Here is a 20,863-nt window from a genome sequence, read left to right as displayed (position 1 = left end):
TCAGCAGCATCGTCACTGACGGACAAAAGTACAAAATGAGTTTTCCTTAAAGAAAGTGTTTTCTTCTTTGCCACACGCTGCATTACCAGCAGAAACACAACTCAAGACAGTCCTGCTGCCCACACACTGGCACACACAGACAGAGGTGCACACATGCACACACATAAACAGGCACATGCATTAACACACACATGCACACTCCTGAGCCTTCACCAGCAGATCTCCATGCTGGGAGCTTATATAAGGGGGAGTGGGAGGCGGAGAGTTATTTCAGGAGCAGAAAAGACGTATGTGTGCATGTGTATATGTGTGTGCATGGCTATAGTACCCGTATGGATTTGTATTGGTGCTGCTGTGTGTGTGTGTGTGTGTGTAGGCCTACTGTAAGGACTATAAGGACTCTGATTCAGGGGGTTTCATAACCAGTCAAGTTTGAAGTGAAGTTTGGCTCAGAACCTCTGGCAGCTCAGAGCTTCTGTGCCTGTGACGCGTTCACTCACACCCCAGAGCCTGTACACACATTTCAAAGGCAGCGATCCCACAGAGCTGCGTAGCAACTGGAAAAAAGCCTGCTTTTTTAGCTGTTGTCGCCACAGACCCGTCAAGTGCAGCCAGATGTTGTGACAGCAGCATCCCTTCCCTCACGGCTCTGATAAGTGCCTTTCCAAAGCCTTCTTTTAATTGCGGTCTTCTCCCAGAAAAGCTCACTGATTTCCTACTGATCTCTGGAAAACATTTAAAAAAGGGCTGGCTCACCACTGTCTACTGAAGGCACATTCCCTGTTGGCTGTAAGTACCATAAATTAAAATTTTATTTCTCCACTGCACTGGGTTGGAAACAGAGCTTCCCAGTTATGCCTTTCTCCAAACCTGATCAAATGAAATGTATACCATCTTCGTTCCTGCATTCCTCCAGGCATAGGTGAGAAAATACTGTACATCTTTTTAACTACGACAGCAGCACAGCTGAGTCCATCAACTTTCAACCAACCACTTTGTACCTAAGTCTCATAATTCATCAAATATCGAAGGGACTCAGGGTGGGAACCTTTAGGGAGTCCACGATTCGATTTGATTTCGATTCAGAGGAACAAGATTTGATTAAAAAACGACACATCAATGCATCGATTCTATACTTGCTACCTGTTAAAACCCAACTGCACATATTCGGGCCGGAAACTGTATTTCTGAAAGTATTTCCAAAGATTGTAATTTGAATCAAGTCCGACAAACTATACATCATTTGAAAGCAGAAAACCTCACGATTCAAATTCTATATGGTTACAAGCACGCATGTATGTAGGTCGTTTGTAGACCGGTAAAATGTGTCGGACTGGTGGACTTTATTAAATCAAATATTAAAATCGATTAATAACTTTTCCGCCTCGATTCAGAATCGTTTTAAAGTGAACGATGATGCATCGAAAAAATGATCATTTTTCCAGCCCTAGAAGGGACATTTTGTAAAAACATTTAACCCAAAGATTTTGGTAATAATCCACCTTTCTGGATTCTCTTGCATTTCAGCATCAGGCAGGAGAGGCCAGAGTCAGGATCAGAAGCATCACAGAGTCAAATTAGACGAGAAAGTTTGATTATTGGATTGTAAATTTTAGATATGCTGCAGAGGAAAACAAGTTATCATGCCCATTATAGACTGAAGTGGATAAAGTGACTGTCGATTTGCTGCCAAAACTCTGAGAGCAACAAGATAACTGGTTAACAGAGGTCGAAGTAAAATTAGATTTGTTCAGGGAAATGCAGAGTCAGCTTTGTGAGTTGTGAGTGTGGAAAAAAACAGTAAATATTGAGCAGAAGGCTAAAGTTTATATGCAACCATTTACAGTTCAACACGGCAATATGATAAACCTTTTCCGCTGGTTTCACCATTTGCAGCCTGCAGGTCCAATTTAAATGATTTCATAACAAAGGATTTCTCCCAAGACGCTGTTCAGCAGAGGTGAAGTTTCTTCAGCTCTGGAGGAGACAGGACTCCTCCATTTGAAGGACTGACTGAACGGTAGCTGGGGGGCTGACATAAGCATACTGATCCAAAGTTTGTCCTTGTTAGTGTGATTCAGCCTGTCTGTGGGTTCTGGAGAGCTGGGCTGTGAAGTGTGAAAGCACATTTTGCAGTTCTCGCCTCCATCTATAAATCATCTGTATCTGTGGTGGAAAGACTTTTTACCGGTTGTTGCAGCGGCTTTAAAAACTAACTGCATGGATGTTCTCTGGAAAGCTTAAGAGTGTTTTTTTTTTCCAAGTGACTCTGGTTGAAGCACTAACACAAAACCAAGACTCACTGAATGAAGAACAAGGATTCAATACCAAGACATGATTCCTTTACAGGACATTTACAGGATGCTATGTTTTCATCCTTCCAATTGAATTTAGATTAAAATAAAGAATGGAAGATTTTCACACATATTAAATCACAATTAAACTTCACAGTATTTTCATTTTCTATACAGAAATGCTCTTCTGTGGAATTAGTTTTTTTTTTAGAAATATGACAGACGAGGGTGAAAAGGGTTTTCTGTCAACCACAGCCTAATATGACTTGAGTTTTTGTAAATAAATATGCAGACGTGTCAAACCTGCACATAGTTACTATCAGTTTTTTCCCTTTTCCCAGCTTCGCTTTCACTATCTTAGCTCTCTGTAGTTTAACTTTCAACTGATGCCGAAGCAAAACAGCATGAATAAAAGCTGTCAATACTGTCACATTCATCCGATTCGAGTACTGGTACACCACTGTGAGCTGAAAGAGAGGGGCTTGATTCTTTTTCAAGCTTTCATCTCTGAGGCATTACTAATTAAAGAGCGTCTCCAAACACTACATGAAAAGCCTGTGGGGCATCATCCAGTACTTCCAAATTCTACACTTCCAATTTGTGTTATCAAATATGGACTTAAGAATTTACAAAAAAAAAAAAAAAAAACAAAAACACACCAGAACTTCTTTACACAGTCATTTCATGAGCGTATGTATAATATCTCACTTTAGCAGGAGACACATTAAATTACTCGGTGAAGAGATAATGAGCTGACATCCCCACATAAGGCCACAAAAACAATTCGCACAAGCCTGGAAGTCATCTGCACACGGTCGGTAAAGAAACAGCATTACCCAAGTGATGCAGAAAATGTGGGCAAGTAAGTGTGAGGAGTTAAGAAGGTTACACAGCGTCTTTCTCTAATTGTACCACTTTTCCTGAGGGAAAAATAAGCAGCAGAGTCTGATAAGATGCCACAGAAGTTCAGCAAAAAACAGTCCAGAAGTAGCTCATGTTCTCCCCGAGTCTGCACATAACCTCTGGCTTATCGATCCTGAGACTGGAAGAACATGAAAGGAACATTGCAGCTTTTTTAATAAACGTAAGAATCAGCAAATATACAGTAATGAGTACCGCAACTTTCAAACTCTTAGCTCATTAATTCATTTTTATCTTGAGGGCAGGTAACATTTCAGGAAACCCTCACCAAAAATAAACAACAGGTTAATCAATAATAATGTGATTATATTCACTATTAACTAACCTGTTGTTTATGGCCTGGTTTCATCTACTGTATAAAATGTCAGAAAATAAAGTACCAGGTAAATATAATGGATTTAAAGGAACAGAAAACAGAAGCAACAGTAAATCAGTACACTTAAGGAGCTGGGAAAGAAGTTTTTTGTTTAATCAATAAATGTTTACCTCGCAGCTGAAGCATTAAACTTATATTGTAAAGGACTCGGGACAAATGAGACAGTGTGACCTTTTTTAAATCCTGGATCAGTTGTCAAATCCGGGCCTCGTAAGATTCACACCACCACAACCCAACACCAGACATGAGACAAGGCAGATTTTCACTTTTATTGATAAATCATTCCTTTATAAAACCGACGTTTGTGACAATGATTAGGCTGGCAACCTCTTGATTGAAAAATTAAGAAAAAATAAAAAGGAGGTCCTGTGAGGTCACCGGACATATACTCGGTGTGTGTTTGTGTGCGACTGTGTGTGTCGGTAGATGATCTATATTTAAGTTTGCTATTTCGATCAGTCTGCATGTGTTTTGTCTAGTTCAGTTGCAGAGCTGATGTGAGGTGTTTCTGTAGTGTTGGAATAAACCATCTGCGTCCTCGATTCCTTTCCCAGTGTCATTGCCAGGGTACCTCATAAATGGTTGTCACAGCTACTTGGTTTCAGTGCTCGTGGCCATAGTCCATCTGTCCGTCCGACTTCTGCCACAGCCGATCAGTGTCCCCTGCAGCGGCTGTTCTCTGCTTTTGTTCTGCCTCTTAGGCGTTTCCTGGCGCGCCTGTCATAGTGATCTGTTGTTCAGCACCTGGACGGTCTTACGGCCATAGTGCCAGTAGCTGTAGCCTGACGCTGCTGTTGTCAGCGCTGTAACATACCTGCAATATAACACATCTCATGACATGTACTGTGAACCGAGCGCAGGCATTCAAACGCATTACTGCAGTTATTCTGTGTACTTTACTTTGTGCTTTACATAAAAAAAATAAAATAAAACTAATAATTTTTTCCAAATGCCATACAAGTATAATTCTAACTTTGTATGGACTGGAAAAAAATAATTGTACAACCATGCAAGACAAAGAGTGACACCAGCAAACGAGGCTGCTGAAGTAGATCTGTATTAAAATGTAGGTTATGGTGAGACAATAAAATGTTAAGTTGGATTTCTGCAACAGCTAATTCTGAGTTACAGACTGAAATGAGTCAGCGCACTTAACCCGAGCACCGCGATGGAACAAACAGCATTTATGTGCTTGACTGAGACAAAACCATTTGCATCCAAAACCCCTCTGCACAATGAATATTTTTCTCACTGCACCCACTACACTGAAAATGAAAGGACATGGCAGATATTAAGGTCAAGTGTGCGAGACCGTGCGTATGCATATGTAACAGTGTGTGGTTTACCATAAACACTGCAGCAGGACACTGTCTGTATAATGGAAGACTGGGGCAGCCAGAGAAGCAGCAACCAGAAAGAGCTGGATAGCTGTGTTCACCTAAAAAAAAAAAAAAAAAACATTCAAACGCTAAGTCAGAATAAAAACATCATGACAGGCTCATTATTTCTGGGTGAATGGTTGCTGGTTCTAGGAACAAAAGGACTGTTTTTGCAGCTAACACATAAACACTCCTGCCAACCAGGACTGTATCCTCAAGTGTATCAAAATAAATTATTCAAAATTTGTGTTGGAGCCATCAAGGAACATTTTGACAATGAATTTTAATGTGTTTTGCACAACAGATTTCTGTAATCATGCTACAGAGTTTAGTGCTCCTGATATTCAGGGCTCAGAGTCAAGATGTAAGGAACTGCTGTAATTTTAGTATGTTAATGTGGTTACAACTGCAGCAATGACCAGTTTACTGGTAATGACCTAAGTATAGATTTGATGTATGTTCTGCCTGTGTGTGCACAGATTTTCTCCAGGTGCTCCAGCTTCATCCCACAGTCCAAACACATGCAGGTTAGGTTGGCTGGTGACTGTAAAAGGCCCATAGGTGCGAATGTGAGTGTTTGTCTCTGTGTGTCAGCCCAGTGATAGATGGCTGATCTGTCCAGGGTGGACCACACCTCTGACCGAGCATCAGCTGGAGCCCCCACCCCACTGCTCCAACGCTTTACAGGAATACACAGCAGATAATGGATGGATGACATCTTTAAAGTAAAGCTTAAGGAGCATAAATTAAAGTAACATGTCTTCTGTGTGAAAACCCACTAACATTTCAACAGAATGACAATAAACCTATGAAGTTGTGTTGATTCTGTAATGCACAGGTTATATCAGCTTCTGCATCTGGTGACTGTCATGTACAGGCTGCAAGCAGCAAAGGAAAAAAAAAAAACATAAAACCATCACATACAGTCATCTTATCCTATTCTCTATGGCTCTGGTGCTGTGAAATCGCCACTTTTGTACAGTAATGTACAAAAACGTTTGAAGTGCAGAATGAAAGTGGGTCATTTGTGTGCTCACCTTGCTGAAGAGCGTGGGTTTGAGCTGGGCTGTGGTGTAGCAGGGGTTAAAAAACTTACTAAGGGTCACCTGGAGGGAAAACAGAGAAGAGACTAAAAGTAGAAACTCACTTCCTTTCTAAAACATCATGGTTTTCCAGAGTACATCAAATTCACAGTACTGTTTGGCAGAGATTGTACTTCACAGTGTATTGTATCTCACCGGTGGAGGAACAGTCTTGTACCTGACCCAAAACACTGCAGCTATCAAACCAACATCTCTGAAAATCACCAGGGCTGTTAGTGGAACTGCAACACAAGAAAAATCAATGATCTCGCTAAACTGCATCAATGCCACTAGAACTGTCGCATGAAATAAAGAAAAATGATTTAAACTGCAGCTCTTTGATGTGACTTTAGTACCTGGTATAAGTTCAGCATAGGTGAGACTGACGTATAAAATACTGATGAGAATCTTATCAGCCAGTGGGTCGAGAGCGCTGCCCAGCGCCGACTTCTGACTGGGCCAAGTTCTGGCAATATAACCGTCCAACTGAGATAGAAAGAAACAGAACAAAGGATGAAAACAAATTTAATAAATGTTTTTTTAAGGTCTTATCAAATGTCTCCAACCAAATTAGTATTTTAAAGAAACTGAAATTAAACTGAATTAAGCACAGGTGTATAGCTCCAGACTGGACACCTGCAACAAGCATTTTAATTAATGAAAATGTCTGTGCTACCAGGTCTGTGGCTCCAGCGAGGGCGAACAGAGCGAGGCTGAGATGAAAGTGCTGCTGGATGATCAGGTGACCCAAAAACGGAGCCAGTACAATGCGACACATACACAACAGGTTGGGGATTGTCCATGGGTTTTCATACTGCACAGAAACAGAATGAGAAGTTTTACTTCTCACTTAAAAAAAAACAAATGACAGCACGAACATAGTGCGACAGGTCGATCAACCTGAACAATCTATTCCTGCAGGTTGGAATAAATCTTTGAAATTAATGCTCAAGATGCATCAAGTTACTTTTCAGGACATTTTCTGACTAGATTACACCAATATTCATATATTGATGCTGCTTTTTAACATAAACATACAAGACACACTAAGCTCAGTTTGTGCACCTGTCAGTCATGTTTAAGTAAATTACCTGAAAAATATCCTAAATATTTCTGTAACCCTTCACAGGCAGGTATCAGCAGTAATCTGTAACTAATCAAATTAATCGATGATAGAACATTTACAAATGTTTAATTAGCATTACCACTTCTCATGCTAAACCTAATAACAGAGTTTAAGTCTACTCTTCTTCTATGCTTCTATCTGTCCACGCGCTCAACAGGTTGAGTTCCTGTCACTGGACTCACCAGCTCTTTGAACTTGAACAGTCCCTGTCCCGGTACCGGTACCGGACTGGCTTCGGTCCCTTCCGCTCCGGTGCAGTTGTCCGGTGTCTCCTTGGTCTTTCCGCTACAAAGTCCACGGACTATGGGGGTCAGAGCAGACCGGAAACCGCCCGCAGACCTTTCGTGACCTCCTTGGTGGACAGGTACGGGTTCTTGCACGTGCCAGGCTGCCGGTTTTACCTGGTGGAAGATCCCGGTCCAGCACGAGACGCGGGTGTTTGTGCCTTTGAGCCTGAGGAGGCACGAGCCGCTCACCTGAGACGGTTTCAACCTCGTGCACACGGGGGCAGGTGTGTGTCGGTGCCGCCATGACGGAGGCTCGAGCCGACACACACCAGCACAGCGCGCGGACACCACGCAACGAACATCTGCACTGCGGGACAGCGGCGCGGAAATCCTCCGGAAACACATCATCTTCCTCCCGAGCCCTCCGTTACCGGCCTGCAGGTCTCGTGCAGCCCGTCCCCGGTTTCATGGTTAAAGTCCGGAGTTGGACCGAGTCACTGCTCCAGCAAGCAGGCTGCCATGTTGCCGTAAACTGACACGGTGTCGTAAAGTTTCCACACACTTTTCACACTTAGTGCTTTTATTTTGAAAAGTCACAAATTTTATATCAGCAAGAGGAGCCGCTCTTATCTGATACTGTAAATATTTTTATGCATTGTGTTAATTATATTACGAACAAAAAGGACCCGCCACCCCCCATTTTTGAAATATACATATATATAAAAAGTATTTTTACATCCAAAACGTAACCAGAAACAGTTAATTACATAGAACAACATTATCAGGGTTTACCAAACTCCTCTAGCTCTTAGAAATGTGTTTAATGCAGAACAATCCACTCTCAAAACAATCCAGCTTTTTTTAAGTCCAATTTCACTGGTTGAAGCAAAACCAAAGTAATTTTTTAGATTAAAGCTTTCTGTAAATAAAGGCTGTCAGAGATGTGATGAGGGTTACTTCCTTTATAAGCCAGAGGTTTTGCAAACAAAAGTCCCGACTGAGGTTTCAGAAGTTAGACTTTCTCCAGTGTTTGTTGTGACTGTTGGTCTCTGTAAAGGTTACACTTTGGTAAACTGGCTGGTGGTTTGGTGAAAGTGCTGCGGATAATGGATTCCCCATCAAGTTGAGTGAGTCTTTTCATTCAGCCTGAAGACTGACCTTGTACTGCGGCCTGCAGGGGTGTGTTCTGAGTCTGTAGTACAGTCATATTGATCAGATTGTCTGCAGCTGGTACAGCTTGGCTCCCTTCTTTAACAGGAAACCCTGTTCATTCAACGAATTCACCAGGCCTTCAAAATCCATCACCTGGAACAAAGAAATGTTTGACTAAAAAAATATGCAAACAAGCACATAAAAATAATTAAATCTGTGACCAATTCTCAAATTCTAGATTACTCAACAGGTTTATGGCCAACACAAGTCTGAAGATGACTTGCGGGGGAAATGTGTCTCTCTTGAGAGTCACTTCATTTTATAAATATTTGCCCAGATGACAGTCACAGATTGCTTAAGCAGACTGACATGTGCTTCACATGCATATAAATCTGACCTTGTGTCACTCTACTGTTTCCATCTAGTGCATGTGTATATTTCAGTGATTGCTTTCACCTTGATGTTCAGTCTGTCGGCCACAGATCGAAGCATCTGTAGGTCAAACTGCTTTTGATTGGTCCTCTGAGCGTGCGAATGCAGTGCGTTGACTAATCGTTTTGCAACGCTGCGTTGACTCATGCCTGACCCAAGCTGAGAGCGCTCAAAGTCCAGATTGCCAAGACCATCTGAGTATGTATCAGCCAGACTGCAAAACAACCACACACACACAGAGGGAGGGAAATTCACACATGAAAGTAGATTCAGAGCCAGGGCTGCAGAACTAAAACAGTCTTTCTTACTGGATGTGTTCTGTAATAGTCCTGTAGCAGTGTACTGCCTGGTGAGACAGTATTTTTTAAGATTCTATAGATTGTGAATTAAAAAAAATCAAGATTTCTTATTATTTGAAAAACCGAGATTGACTGATCAGATAAGTTCAGTAGTCACAAGCTAAATAACGTGAACAACTCTTTCCTCTGTAAACCCTGGTTTCCTCTTTTTAAATATCTGAACTGATTATTTTAGGGGACACACACTCGAGGGAAAACAACTCAATAACTGATTAGATGAAAGAAAAATGTGCTGACATCAACTTGCTGACATTTGCCGTTATTTTCTGACAACAAATAGACTAATCAAAAAGATGACAAGCAGATTAATCAACAGCTGCAGTCGTAACACACACACAGAGTCCTGCAGAATCACCTGTGCTTCATGATGTCCACCACATCCTCAGCGTCACTCTTGGTAGCCGTCTCTCTGAGCTCCAGCCTTGCTCTTGCCTGCACATAAACACAAAGTCAACCACATAAGCTCTGGGACACTAGTGGGAAAATGTGTGAGTAGGTTGAAACCTGAAAACAGTAACAGAATAAGCAGATGCTATATAGCATCTTAATCCTTCACATTGTGAGGTGTGATCAACACATAAAAGCCTACCTCAGTTAGTCTAATTAAAGATTCAAGCTGTCGTGTAGTGATAGGTGTGGAGTTAGCACAGTGTGCCTGGGATCTCAAGCTCAGGTAGAAGTCCTGAAGGATTTGCGCTGCTTCAGGAGAGAGCGAGGGATGGACATACTGACGAGCATAGCTGATGTATTTCCTTAACAAGCATGTTGGAATGGGGTCTACAGTTTCATCTGCAGGGATCTTGAAACAGAAATATAAAGCATAAATGCATGTTTTTTTTTTTTTTTTTTTTACATGTTTCAATGCAGTTATCATGTATGATCCGTCTTTTACCTTCAGGCGTTCAGACAGTGGCATGTCTGAGTGTTCTAGTAGGATGGAGGTCTCAAAGTCACTGCTGGCTCTGGTTACTACAGCGCTGCTGGTTCTCCCTCTTCCAGCTCTGTTTGCCATGACGTGCTCTGACAGATGGCGGTCATGTGACTCGTCTGGGATGTCCAGGAGAAGGAAGACAACATCGAAGCGAGAGAGAAGAGCTGAGCCCATTCTAAAGACACAGACAAAGTCAAATTTACACAAACATACAGTTACATCCTCAAGCAGTAGCTAAAAAACATTTCATTTCCTGAAGGCCTGCTGAGCTAACCTACTTGAGGTTTTCAGAGACAGTCTTGCCTCTGTTGTAATGACCTCCAGTGGGGTTTGCTGCAGCTATGACTGAGGTTCTAGCAGGCAGAGAGGAGACTATTCCAGCCTTAGCCAAACTCACAGTCTGCTGCTCCATGGCTTCCAACAGAGCCTGCTGCTGGTTACCCAACTTATCAAACTCATCAATACAGCACAGACCTAAAGAGAACAGACAGAAAATGGGGAATGGGGAGAAGAGCCAGGAAAGGATGACAAAAAAAGAAAAACGTAGGAATAAAAGATATAGGACATGTAAAATCCATACATGTCTCCACTCCAATTCCTACCTTGGTCAGCCAGTACCAAGGCTCCAGCCTCCAGAGCATAATCTCCTGTTCCTGCGTCTCGAGATAAACTTACTGTTAGTCCTAAAAAGATAAATATTACATATTAAACTCCCAACCTGATTTTGCTGCATTGGTGCATATAACAAACTATACAGAGTAATTCTTCAGTCAACTTACCCGTGGTGCTTGTGCTATTGCCACATACATAGATTCCTCTGGGAGCCACATTACACACTGCCTACACAAACACAGGACACACATATATCTGAGCATTTAATGTTACATTTACATACCAAAATGGTTTATAAGAACAAGATGTCACAGCTTCAAAAAGTCAATGTGAATTACTCAGCTAAAAAAACAAAATCACATTGTTGATTGTGTTGTTACTGATCTCTGCCAAGCATCACTATTCAGTTTAGTGTTGAAATGTTTACTGTGAACTCTGTTACCTGTAACATCTGACTCTTTCCCAGTCCCGGGTCTCCCACCATCAGGATGTGTGGGTCTCCTCTCACTGGGACACTGTTCTTGTCTGTGTGTTTCTGTCTGCCTCCAAATAAAGCTAAAGCTAGGGCAGCTTTCACCAGCTAAGGACACACAAGAATACAGAACGCTGGACTGAACTTCTATGATTTTTGACAAATGACGCTGACACAAAATGATCTGTTTAAATTACTGCTGTTTTCAGCCAAATCATAATGATCTCTTTGTAAGCTGTGATGGAAATGCTGCTGGTGTTGGAGTGCATCACATAACTCACCAGATGGCCGTAGATTACAGGACACAAAGAGCTGAAAGAGGCAGGAAGATCACAGTGTTACGTATCTTGGTATGACTTAACAGCACAGGGTTTCAAATCTACACCCACACTAACAGCCCTATGAAGGCTGCAATGCTGATTTTAAAACACACAAGAGTTGAATGAATGAAAAATGGCAAGACACATTCCAAGATGCAAAATCCTTACCACCAGCTGGGGCAAAAAATTTTGAGTTTGGCCTAAGATGGTGCCATTTTATTATCTACATCAAAAAATTGGATCCTCTATAGACACTGGTCATTTTAGGGCATTTTGGGATCAAGTTCAGTTTGAAAATGTCCAACAATGGCCTGTGTGATTAAACTAAAACTAAAAGTTACAATGTAAAAAAATGCAGTAACATTTAAACAGTAAACCTGTACGACATATCTTACTGTACTATAAGTCTCAGCAGGTTGGGCTGTGACTGGATCTCCTGGATGGCATACAGCTCCTTCAGACTGAACTCCTCTCCTCCAGAAAAACCTTCAAGAGACCCTCTTGACCCTTGACCTCCTGAGTTGGACTGCTGACCTACACATTAAGTAATAAAACCTACATTAAAAATATAACTGCTCTGCACTTAAAACTAAAGTCCAACTGAAAAGACACACTGGTACCTTTAGTATTACTGACAGAAGTGGCTTCAAGGTAGAGGAGGAACATACACTGATCCTTATTTCCACGGGAACTACCTGCATACAAATAAGTGTGTTTATTGTGCAGGCTTTGTTTCTGGCCATGATGAAGGCAGGAGAAAACTTCTAATTTATGTCCTCCTTATCATACTTAAATACATAGTTCATAGATTTGTACATCTCTCTATTCACACAAACGTTTATTCCAAGTTTAGGTGGATGAGTGTTTGTACCATCATTGGTAACTCGAACTATCCCTGTCACAGTAACTGTGTCTCCAGGGACACAGCTGTCACAGAGGTCAGAGGTCAGTTGACATTCCACGGTGCGTGGGATTCGTCCAGTCTCCCTCTGCTCACCACCTATCAGCTCCTGCACCCTGAAGAAGCACAATGGTGACTCTTTTAATGTTATATCAGAGCAAACCTTCCACGACAACATTTTGCCTTCCTAGTACCTAAATTTAAAGAATGTTTCCTTCCTCTTTAAGCATTTTGGTCATAACTTAAAAATAACCTCTGGAGCCATTGAATGTCACTGATTTAAGTCCACAATTAACAACTGTGACAAAGGATTTACAGCTTTCAAAAGCTTTCAATTGTTAAACTGCATACACACACATACATGATATACTCACTTGATGATCTGCCAGTCTACGGTGTGTGTAAGAGGAGAACTCCGGCTGGGAGCGAAGGAACGACTACGACACTCAAGCTGGATACACTAGGTGATAAAAGACACATATATATATATGCAATCAAAGACTGTTATGTGTGCATCCTGAAAGGAATCTGTATGTATCTATAGAGCATTAGTTGTATATACTAAGTTGTACAAACAAAGAGTACAAAAAGGTTTTGCATACCTTGGTAGGTGTAGCGTATTTCCCATGCTGCAGTGGCAGAGACTGTGTGTGCGAGCAGGCCAGGCACCTAAAGGCCATCCTGGTACATAACGGTCTAATATTGCTAACTCTGACCACGGTTCCCCTCACACAAACCAGCCGCCCAAACACACTGGCACGCAACATCCGCAAAGGAGTCAGTGGTTCATAGTTATACAGCCTGTGGATAATTTACACAAATAAAGTCATCTTTGTTCATGCAGGCAAACAATTAGGCGTGCGTCACTGTGCGCATTACCTTGCACTAATGTGAGGGATGTTGATGATTGGTGTAGCTACTGAAAGTTCCTCCCCTTGCAGCTCGGCAGCCTGTTTCTCCAAATCTAAAGTCAATACCTGAAAAACAACAGACAATAATGATAGTAATAATAATAGTAAAAAAATAAAAATTAATTTTCATGATTCGTTCACATTAAATATGTATGTACTGAATACTAAACATCAATTGTACATGTACATTCTGAAAGGCGGTAACTTGTGCGTAGCAGCAACTGTGTGTGTGTGTACCTGGTGAATGGCCACTCCCAAGCATTTGAGCATCAACTCCGGCTGTTCTTTCAGCTCTGTAATCACATCAGGAAGTCTTGAACGCACAGTCTTGTCTCCAGTCAAGTCTGCATAATCCACCAGTACACTACCTTGTCGCTCAATCTCATCCTGTACACAAACACAGGGAATCTAATTTTAATTGACAAAAATAAACATTTAGGAATAAAGATTCAGGACACAACTAACGATCTAACTGCCCTTGAAAATAGCAAATGTCACAGAGCTCTAAGCTACACAGAGATGTTAACCAAAGCAGTCAGTTTAGTAAAGACAGGCTAACCTTGTCATACAAGTGAATCTTGGAAGTAAAATATTTCTCAAACACTTTGATCTTCTCCACAGAAGGTGAGCTCTCTATGAAGCCTGCACACAAAATAACACAAAAAAACAACACATCATCATAACATGACATGTAAAACTTCTCCCCCTTATGCATTATCATGTGAAACAGAGCTATAAATATACATATGTACCTTCTGTGAAGTAGAGTGACCATCCTTTGTATGGACACAATATATCAAGAGTAGGCTGAAGGAGGACTGAAGAGAGAAGTCAGTCAACATATTTTAATTTCTTTAATCTTTGTCAAACAGCAAGAAGTTGTCATTATGAAGTACACAATAAATCTTAAAGATGTTATTTATTTTGATATTATTACTAGATTTACAGTGGGTACGCAAAGTATTCAGACCCCTTTAAATTTTCCGCTCTTTGTGTCATTGCAGCCATTTGCCAAAATCAAAAAAGTTCATTTTATTTCTCATTAATGTACACTCAGCACCCCATCTTGACAGAAAAAAACAGAAATGTAGAAATTTTTGCAAATTTATTAAAAAAGAAAAACTGAAATATCACATGGTCATAAGTATTCAGACCCTGTGCTCAGTATTGAGTAGAAGCACCCTTTTGAGCTAGTACAGCCATGAGTCTTCTTGGGAATGATGCAACAAGTTTTTCACACCTGGATTTGGGGATCCTCTGCCATTCTTCCTTGCAGATCCTCTCCAGTTCTGTCAGGTTGGATGGTGAACGTTGGTGGACAGCCATTTTCAGGTCTCTCCAGAGATGCTCAATTGGGTTTAGGTCAGGACTCTGGCTGGGCCAGTCAAGAACGGTCACAGAGTTGTTCCGAAGCCACTCCTTTGTTATTTTAGCTGTGTGCTTAGGGTCATTGTCCTGTTGAAAGGTGAACCTTTGGCCCAGTCTGAGGTCCTGAGCACTCTGGAAGAGGTTTTCTTCCAGGATATCTCTGTACTTGGCCGCATTCATCTTTCCTTCAATTGCAACCAGTCGTCCTGTCCCTGCAGCTGAAAAACACCCCCACAACATGATGCTCCCACCACCATGTTTCACTGTAGGGATTGTATTGGGCAGGTGATGAGCAGTGCCTGGTTTTCTCCACACACACGCTTAGAATTAACGCCAAAAAGTTTAAATCTTGGTCTCACCAGACCAGAGAATCTTATTTCTCATAGTCTGGGAGTCCTTCATGTGTTTTTTGGCAAACTCTATGCGGGCTTTCATGTGTCTTGCACTGAGGAGAGGCTTCCGTCGGGCCACTCTACCATAAAGCCCCGACTGGTGGAGGGCTGCAGTGATAGTTGACTTTGTGGAACTTTCTCCCATCTCCCTACTGCATCTCTGGAGCTCAGCCACAGTGATCTTTGGGTTCTTCTTTACCTCTCTCACCAAGGCTCTTCTCCCATGATTGCTCAGTTTGGCTGGATGACCAGGTCTAGGAAGAGTTCTGGTCGTCCCAAACTTTTTCCATTTGAGGATTATGGAGGCCACTGTGCTCTTAGGAACCTTGAGTGCTGCAGAAATTCTTTTGTAACTTTGGCCAGATCTGTGCCTTGCCACAATTCTGTCTCTGAGCTCCTTGGGCAGTTCCTTCGACCTCATGATTCTCATTTGTTCTGACATGCACTGTGAGCTGTAAGGTCTTATATAGACAGGTGTGTGCCTTTCCTAATCAAGTCCAATCAGTTTAATTAAACACAGCTGGACTCCAATGAAGGAGCAGAACCATCTCAAGGAGGATCAGAAGAAATGGACAGCATGTGAGTTAAATATGAGTGTCACTGCAAAGGGTCTGAATACTTATGACCATGTGATATTTCAGTTTTTCTTTTTTAATAAATTTGCAAAAATTTCTACATTTCTGTTTTTTTCTGTCAAGATGGGGTGCTGAGTGTACATTAATGAGAAATAAAATGAACTTTTTTGATTTTGGCAAATGGCTGCAATGACACAAAGAGTGAAAAATTTAAAGGGGTCTGAATACTTTCCGTACCCACTGTATATATTATCGTAAAGCAAATGGAACTCACCTCTCTGAGTGCCAAAGGTATGGCTTCCTGACGGTCCTCCCCCAAGACTACCTCCACCATTCCACCCTCCTCTTGACGGTCCTCCTGAACCTCTTCCTCCTCCACCTGCTCCTGCGGCTGATCCAGCTCTCCATGGTCTACTCCTCCATCCTCCACCTCCTCTCCATCCTCCACTTCCTCCTCCACTACCGCCTCTCCATCCTCCACCACGTCCTCTCCATCCTCCGTTACCTCCTCTCCAGCCTCGCCCACCACCTCCTCCTCCTCCTCTCCATCCTCCACTTCCTCCCCTCCATGAGCCTCTTCTGGATTCTTCTCCACTCATTACTTTCCTAAGGTAAAGCATAAAGGAGGAACAAGAGTAAGAACTTGGAAAAGTGTCAGAAAACCACATTGCAAGGTAGTTTCTTCTAGAGTTGTTTAAGTCTAACATTCGTCAACCAGGTATTATTTTACCAGGTATTAACCAGGTATTATTTTACCAGTCAGGTAAAATAAAAGATAAAACCGAATTTCTTAACTGATCAGCACACATCGTAAAATACTACCACTGAGAACGATGAGTTTCCAACCACAGCGGCTGGTATTTTAAACAACTCATCTGCCACAGAATTAATTTCTCGATTGACATGTCAGGGCAGAGAAAGGGGGAAAACAAATGGATCTTTGTCAAATATGCAGGCATACTTAATGTATGCTAAGGCAAAGGAAAGAAGAATGTGGTTGTCCTTTCCTTAGCTGAAAATGAAACATACAGTCTATAGCACACATTTGTAACTTGCAGTACCCAAAAACTACATTATTAAGACACGACCTTAGACTATACAGTCAATAACACTTGGTAGGAAAACTGTGTTGTTGTAAATATAACTGTTCATTCTTAATACACTTAGCTAAGTTTAACATTAACCAACCCACATTGGTCCAAACCCTGTTTAGAAAATTGGGAATTTAATGTTACTGTAATTATGACCAATGCAGACCCACCTAAGCCCTACCTACATTTACCAATCTTCTTTACACAATACATGGAGAATTTCTGCGTACAAACAATCTAGTATCCAGTACTCTATTTCAGCAAATTTCCAATGTTTATAATTCAACCTTTAAGAGTTTACGTGCTAGCGACGTTCGTAAATTTAAGCTAGCTCTTGAATTACGACTCGTCGCCAAAAACAATACATTTACTGACTAACTGTCTGCGGCGGAGTGAATTAAGATAAAACCGAATTTCTTAACTGATCAGCACACATCGTAAAATAATTTAAGTTACGCTAAATCCACATTAGCTCAGGTTTTAATACTAACGTTTCAGTTGTTCAGACGTTTGTATTTATTAAGACAACTTACCGCGACGTTTTACTCAATATTCTGTTGAAACATTACAAAAACACAAGTTGAATGCCACCAACGATTCTTTTCGCCTCATGTGAAATATCCTGACGCTTAACGAAAAGCACATTTTATGATAATTTAAGCAAAACGCAGGTAAAGTTTAATTTAGTCCGTCGATGTTTATGTTTTCATGTCAAAATTCCCTCCACTGACGCGGAAGCTTCTTCTTCTGCTGCTTTTATTTGCACTGCAGCAGATCAGGCTCTTCGGCGCGTTACCGCCCCCCAGAGGCCTCCAAAGCACCCGCTGAAAAAAACCTTCAAAGACATATTGCATTTAGGGAATCAATTAAAAACTGGAATTCAACTTAAAATATTGCTCCACGTTAAGGGTGTAAATGCAATAAGAGAGCTGTGTTCCCTGAACACTTCCATTCTGTTCATTAATTTTAAAAACACTCCCCACTATAATAATATTTCAGTAGAATTATTTGTGTTTTGACATTAAAATGGACATTTTCTAGCATATTATACACAAATAATATCATACATATATCTCCATATCATTAGGGCAGCACGATTGATTAGTGGTTAGCACTGTTGCCTCACAGCAAGAAGGTTCCTGGTTTGAAACCCATCAGGGGCCTTTCTGTGTGGAGTCTGCATGTTCTCCCTGTGCTTGTGTGGGTTTTCTCCAGGTACTCTGGTTTCCTCCCACAGTCCAAAAACATGTATGTCAGGTTGATTGGTGACTCTAAATTGCCCATAGGAGTGAGTGTGAGTGTGTGAGGTTGTTTGTCTCTATGTGGCCCTGTGATGGACTGGGGACCTGTCCAGGGTGGACCCCTGCCTTTCACCCAAAGAGAGCTGGGATAGGCTCCAGCAGATCCCTGAGACCCTGCTTAGGAATAAGCAGGTATAGATGATGGATGGATTTCCATATTATTTTAATGCTTTATCTTTAAAATTTCCACATTTATTTTTTTAACCATTGTTAATTAACGTCTGCATCTTATAATCAAACCTTTCATTTGTTTGTTGATTAAAATGACTTTCTAGGAACAGGACATGAGTCTTTGGAAGCAGAACCCATCCTAAAATTAGATTTAAAGCTGTGATTGTGTGCTACATGACAATGTCCCTCCCCCCCAATAAAAAAAAAAAGTTTACTCAGGCCTCTGCCACCATCCTTTGGTTAAATTGTGTCATTACAGTTTCTTCCCAGATGATCCGCCTCGCACTTATTTGTATTCATCTTCTTCATAAACACAAATGTGTGGATATTTTAAATTAAAACAAACCTCAGTTTTTCTTTTCCACCATCTTTCTGCAAACCTTCATGCATACAGACACATTCACACATGAGCCCATGCACAGAAACAAGTCCCCAGAGTTACAGCGTATAGTAGAAGATGCTCTTAATGTACTTTATAATCCAGCCGTGATGATTTCATGCTCACACACAAACCCCTGCATTTACACTTGTCAGTAACCTTACTCACATAAATGGATTTGAGATGAACTTTTCTCTCATTGCACAGAATACAGTCAGTATAAGTAAACTAAAATTCAGTGTAGTGTCTAAACAGAAAGGGCAAACACACAGAGGTAAGTGTACGAGAGCACACACACATACACACACACACACACACACACACTCTCAGTGGAGTGGTTCAGGGAGACAGGAAGACAGAACGAATGAGGACAAAAATCAATAACTGAACTACTGTGGCCTGGAGTAGTTAGTGGTAATAGGGGAAGGCTGAGAGGGATGGATGAACACTAGCACACACACAAATACACAAACGCACTCTAGAAAAGGAAGACAGATACAGAAAGAGGTTGTTGGTAAGGTCAAAACAGTTGTGAAGGAGGCAGACAAAGAAATAAAGACAGAGCAATCCTAATTCTCCCCTCTCATCATCCTTATAACACTGAGAAATAAAATAATGCTTCTTCCACATTATGTTTGGGAGTCCTGTCCTATCTGATAAAAGGTGTTGTGTGGAGAGAGATGTAGACATTGACGTGCTAGAAGCGAACGTAGCGTTAACAATCACAGCAGGGATAGAGCTGTGCCACTCAGCAAGGCATTTAATCTCTACTTGATCAATCAACGGCAAACGTCTCACAAAATCAATGCCAAGTCAAGACGATTTAACAAACAAGAAGAGACCATTTTTCAGCACGGTTTGTTTTTCTGCCAGAGTCCAAGACCCCAAAGTTAAGTAGGTGGTGAGTCGCTGCTGCTGGGTTGTGACATGACAAGAGCATCGATATGTTTTAAATGAGTCTGGGTGTCAGGGGTGAGAGGCTTCATTACTTAACGTGTTTGTTAGGGAGGGCAGAATCTGGAGCAATGTCAAACTGAGTTATCTTCACAGAAGCAGTCGTCTGTTTTGGATGCTCTGCTACTTCGCTAAACTGTTGGGAGATTCAATGATTCAATCAGATTCTCATTTGGAGTTAGAGCTCGTCACAGTGCGAACCCACAGAGAGACCATGCATTTGTTTTTTCCACATTCAGTACCACACCCACACTGACCCAGGGGGTAAGGATTTATTATGGGGCAAATGTCTCGTTGGCTCTGCAGTAATAGATGAGTGTTGAGCTTTCTGCTCATTTACAATGTGTCTCGCAGCAACAGAAGAAAAGTTTTACATAGTAATGCCCAGAGGCCACGAGCTAACAGAAAGACTAATGGAGGTGCAAAGCAGATGTGAGGCAGCTAAATAAAAAACATAAATCCACGCACCAACATGTAATCCTGTAAAATACATCCCTAATCTGTGCTGCAGTCTCTTGTAGTCTGCATGTTGACGAGATGAATATGTCACAAGATGATTAACTTCCCGTTTTTGTTTCTATTTTGAAATCCTAATATCCGTACTATAAATACAAGATGGTGCCCCACTGGTACTGTACTGCACAGTGATCAATTGTGGCTCCAGGAGACCAGCACAGGTCGATGGGTGAAGGCAGGTGGCCGTCACCTGTTTGCTGCAAAGAAATATTGAGCTGTCAAACCCTTTTCTTCACTGTTAACATCTCTCTCTGTAGCAAAAACCAGCAGTCTCTAACTAACTCTTGGTTTTAGGTGTTTTGGTCCGTCAGTGCAGTTTCCAGCTGCAGCAGACGACACTTTATGTTAAAAAAAAGTTACTACCTGACCAGCTCCAGACAGGCAAAGCTGGCAATTAGCAGGTGAACAGAGTATTTAGCTGCTTAAAAGCCAGAAAATTCCCTCAGCACTTGATGCCAAATCCTATACTAAACGTAAAGTGGCCAGATGGCCAGAGACACAGAAAGAAATGCTACTGCTCTATTTCTGTGTTCACTGTATGAACTGTAGAAGGTGCTAATGTTATATTTACAGCTTGTAGCATGACGCCTAAATGGATAAAAAAAATCTGTAAATGCAGGT

General features: G+C 41.5%; 2 protein-coding genes across 2 annotated transcripts; both read right to left on the bottom strand.

The window, feature by feature from the left end:
- Nucleotides 1-3,349: 3,349 nt before the first annotated feature.
- On the bottom strand, nucleotides 3,350-7,942 carry crls1 (cardiolipin synthase 1). The gene is made up of 7 exons (XM_026309808.1): nucleotides 7,361-7,942; nucleotides 6,729-6,866; nucleotides 6,409-6,538; nucleotides 6,209-6,294; nucleotides 6,008-6,076; nucleotides 4,938-5,029; nucleotides 3,350-4,405 (listed from the first exon to the last, which is right to left on the bottom strand). Exons 1-7 carry the CDS (start codon nucleotides 7,811-7,813, stop codon nucleotides 4,312-4,314), a joined length of 1,062 nt encoding a protein of 353 aa, XP_026165593.1. The 5' UTR covers nucleotides 7,814-7,942; the 3' UTR covers nucleotides 3,350-4,311.
- Nucleotides 7,943-8,084: 142 nt separating this feature from the next.
- mcm8 (minichromosome maintenance 8 homologous recombination repair factor) lies at nucleotides 8,085-17,649 on the bottom strand. Its single transcript, XM_026309807.2, has 21 exons — nucleotides 17,455-17,649; nucleotides 16,105-16,436; nucleotides 14,248-14,313; nucleotides 14,055-14,137; nucleotides 13,733-13,882; nucleotides 13,464-13,561; nucleotides 13,187-13,385; nucleotides 12,959-13,044; nucleotides 12,555-12,700; nucleotides 12,304-12,378; nucleotides 12,079-12,217; nucleotides 11,645-11,675; nucleotides 11,334-11,471; nucleotides 11,059-11,119; nucleotides 10,882-10,962; nucleotides 10,558-10,753; nucleotides 10,241-10,454; nucleotides 9,938-10,147; nucleotides 9,704-9,780; nucleotides 9,014-9,203; nucleotides 8,085-8,710 (listed from the first exon to the last, which is right to left on the bottom strand). Exons 2-21 carry the CDS (start codon nucleotides 16,427-16,429, stop codon nucleotides 8,618-8,620), a joined length of 2,658 nt encoding a protein of 885 aa, XP_026165592.1. The 5' UTR covers nucleotides 16,430-16,436; nucleotides 17,455-17,649; the 3' UTR covers nucleotides 8,085-8,617.
- Nucleotides 17,650-20,863: the final 3,214 nt, after the last annotated feature.

This window comes from Mastacembelus armatus, chromosome 15, assembly GCF_900324485.2.
Source record: "Mastacembelus armatus chromosome 15, fMasArm1.2, whole genome shotgun sequence".
Classification (NCBI taxonomy): Eukaryota; Metazoa; Chordata; class Actinopteri; order Synbranchiformes; family Mastacembelidae; genus Mastacembelus; species Mastacembelus armatus.
Note: the sequence above shows the minus strand (reverse complement) of the source record. Positions and strands in the feature narration are given on the sequence as shown.

Coding starts and splice junctions, on each gene's coding strand:
- crls1 (XM_026309808.1), bottom strand. CDS start 7,813: ATGATGTGTTTCCGGAGGATTTCCGCGCCGCTGTCCCGCAGTGCAGAT. Junction 6,539..6,728: donor TCGCTGGAGCCACAGACCTG/GTAGCACAGACA, acceptor TTTCTATCTCAG/TTGGACGGTTATATTGCCAG. Junction 5,030..6,007: donor AACCCACGCTCTTCAGCAAG/GTGAGCACACAA, acceptor TTTTTTTTTTAG/GTGAACACAGCTATCCAGCT.
- mcm8 (XM_026309807.2), bottom strand. CDS start 16,429: ATGAGTGGAGAAGAATCCAGAAGAGGCTCATGGAGGGGAGGAAGTGGA. Junction 13,386..13,463: donor ATCCCTCACATTAGTGCAAG/GTAATGCGCACA, acceptor AATTATCCACAG/GCTGTATAACTATGAACCAC. Junction 8,711..9,013: donor CCGACAGACTGAACATCAAG/GTGAAAGCAATC, acceptor TCTTTGTTCCAG/GTGATGGATTTTGAAGGCCT.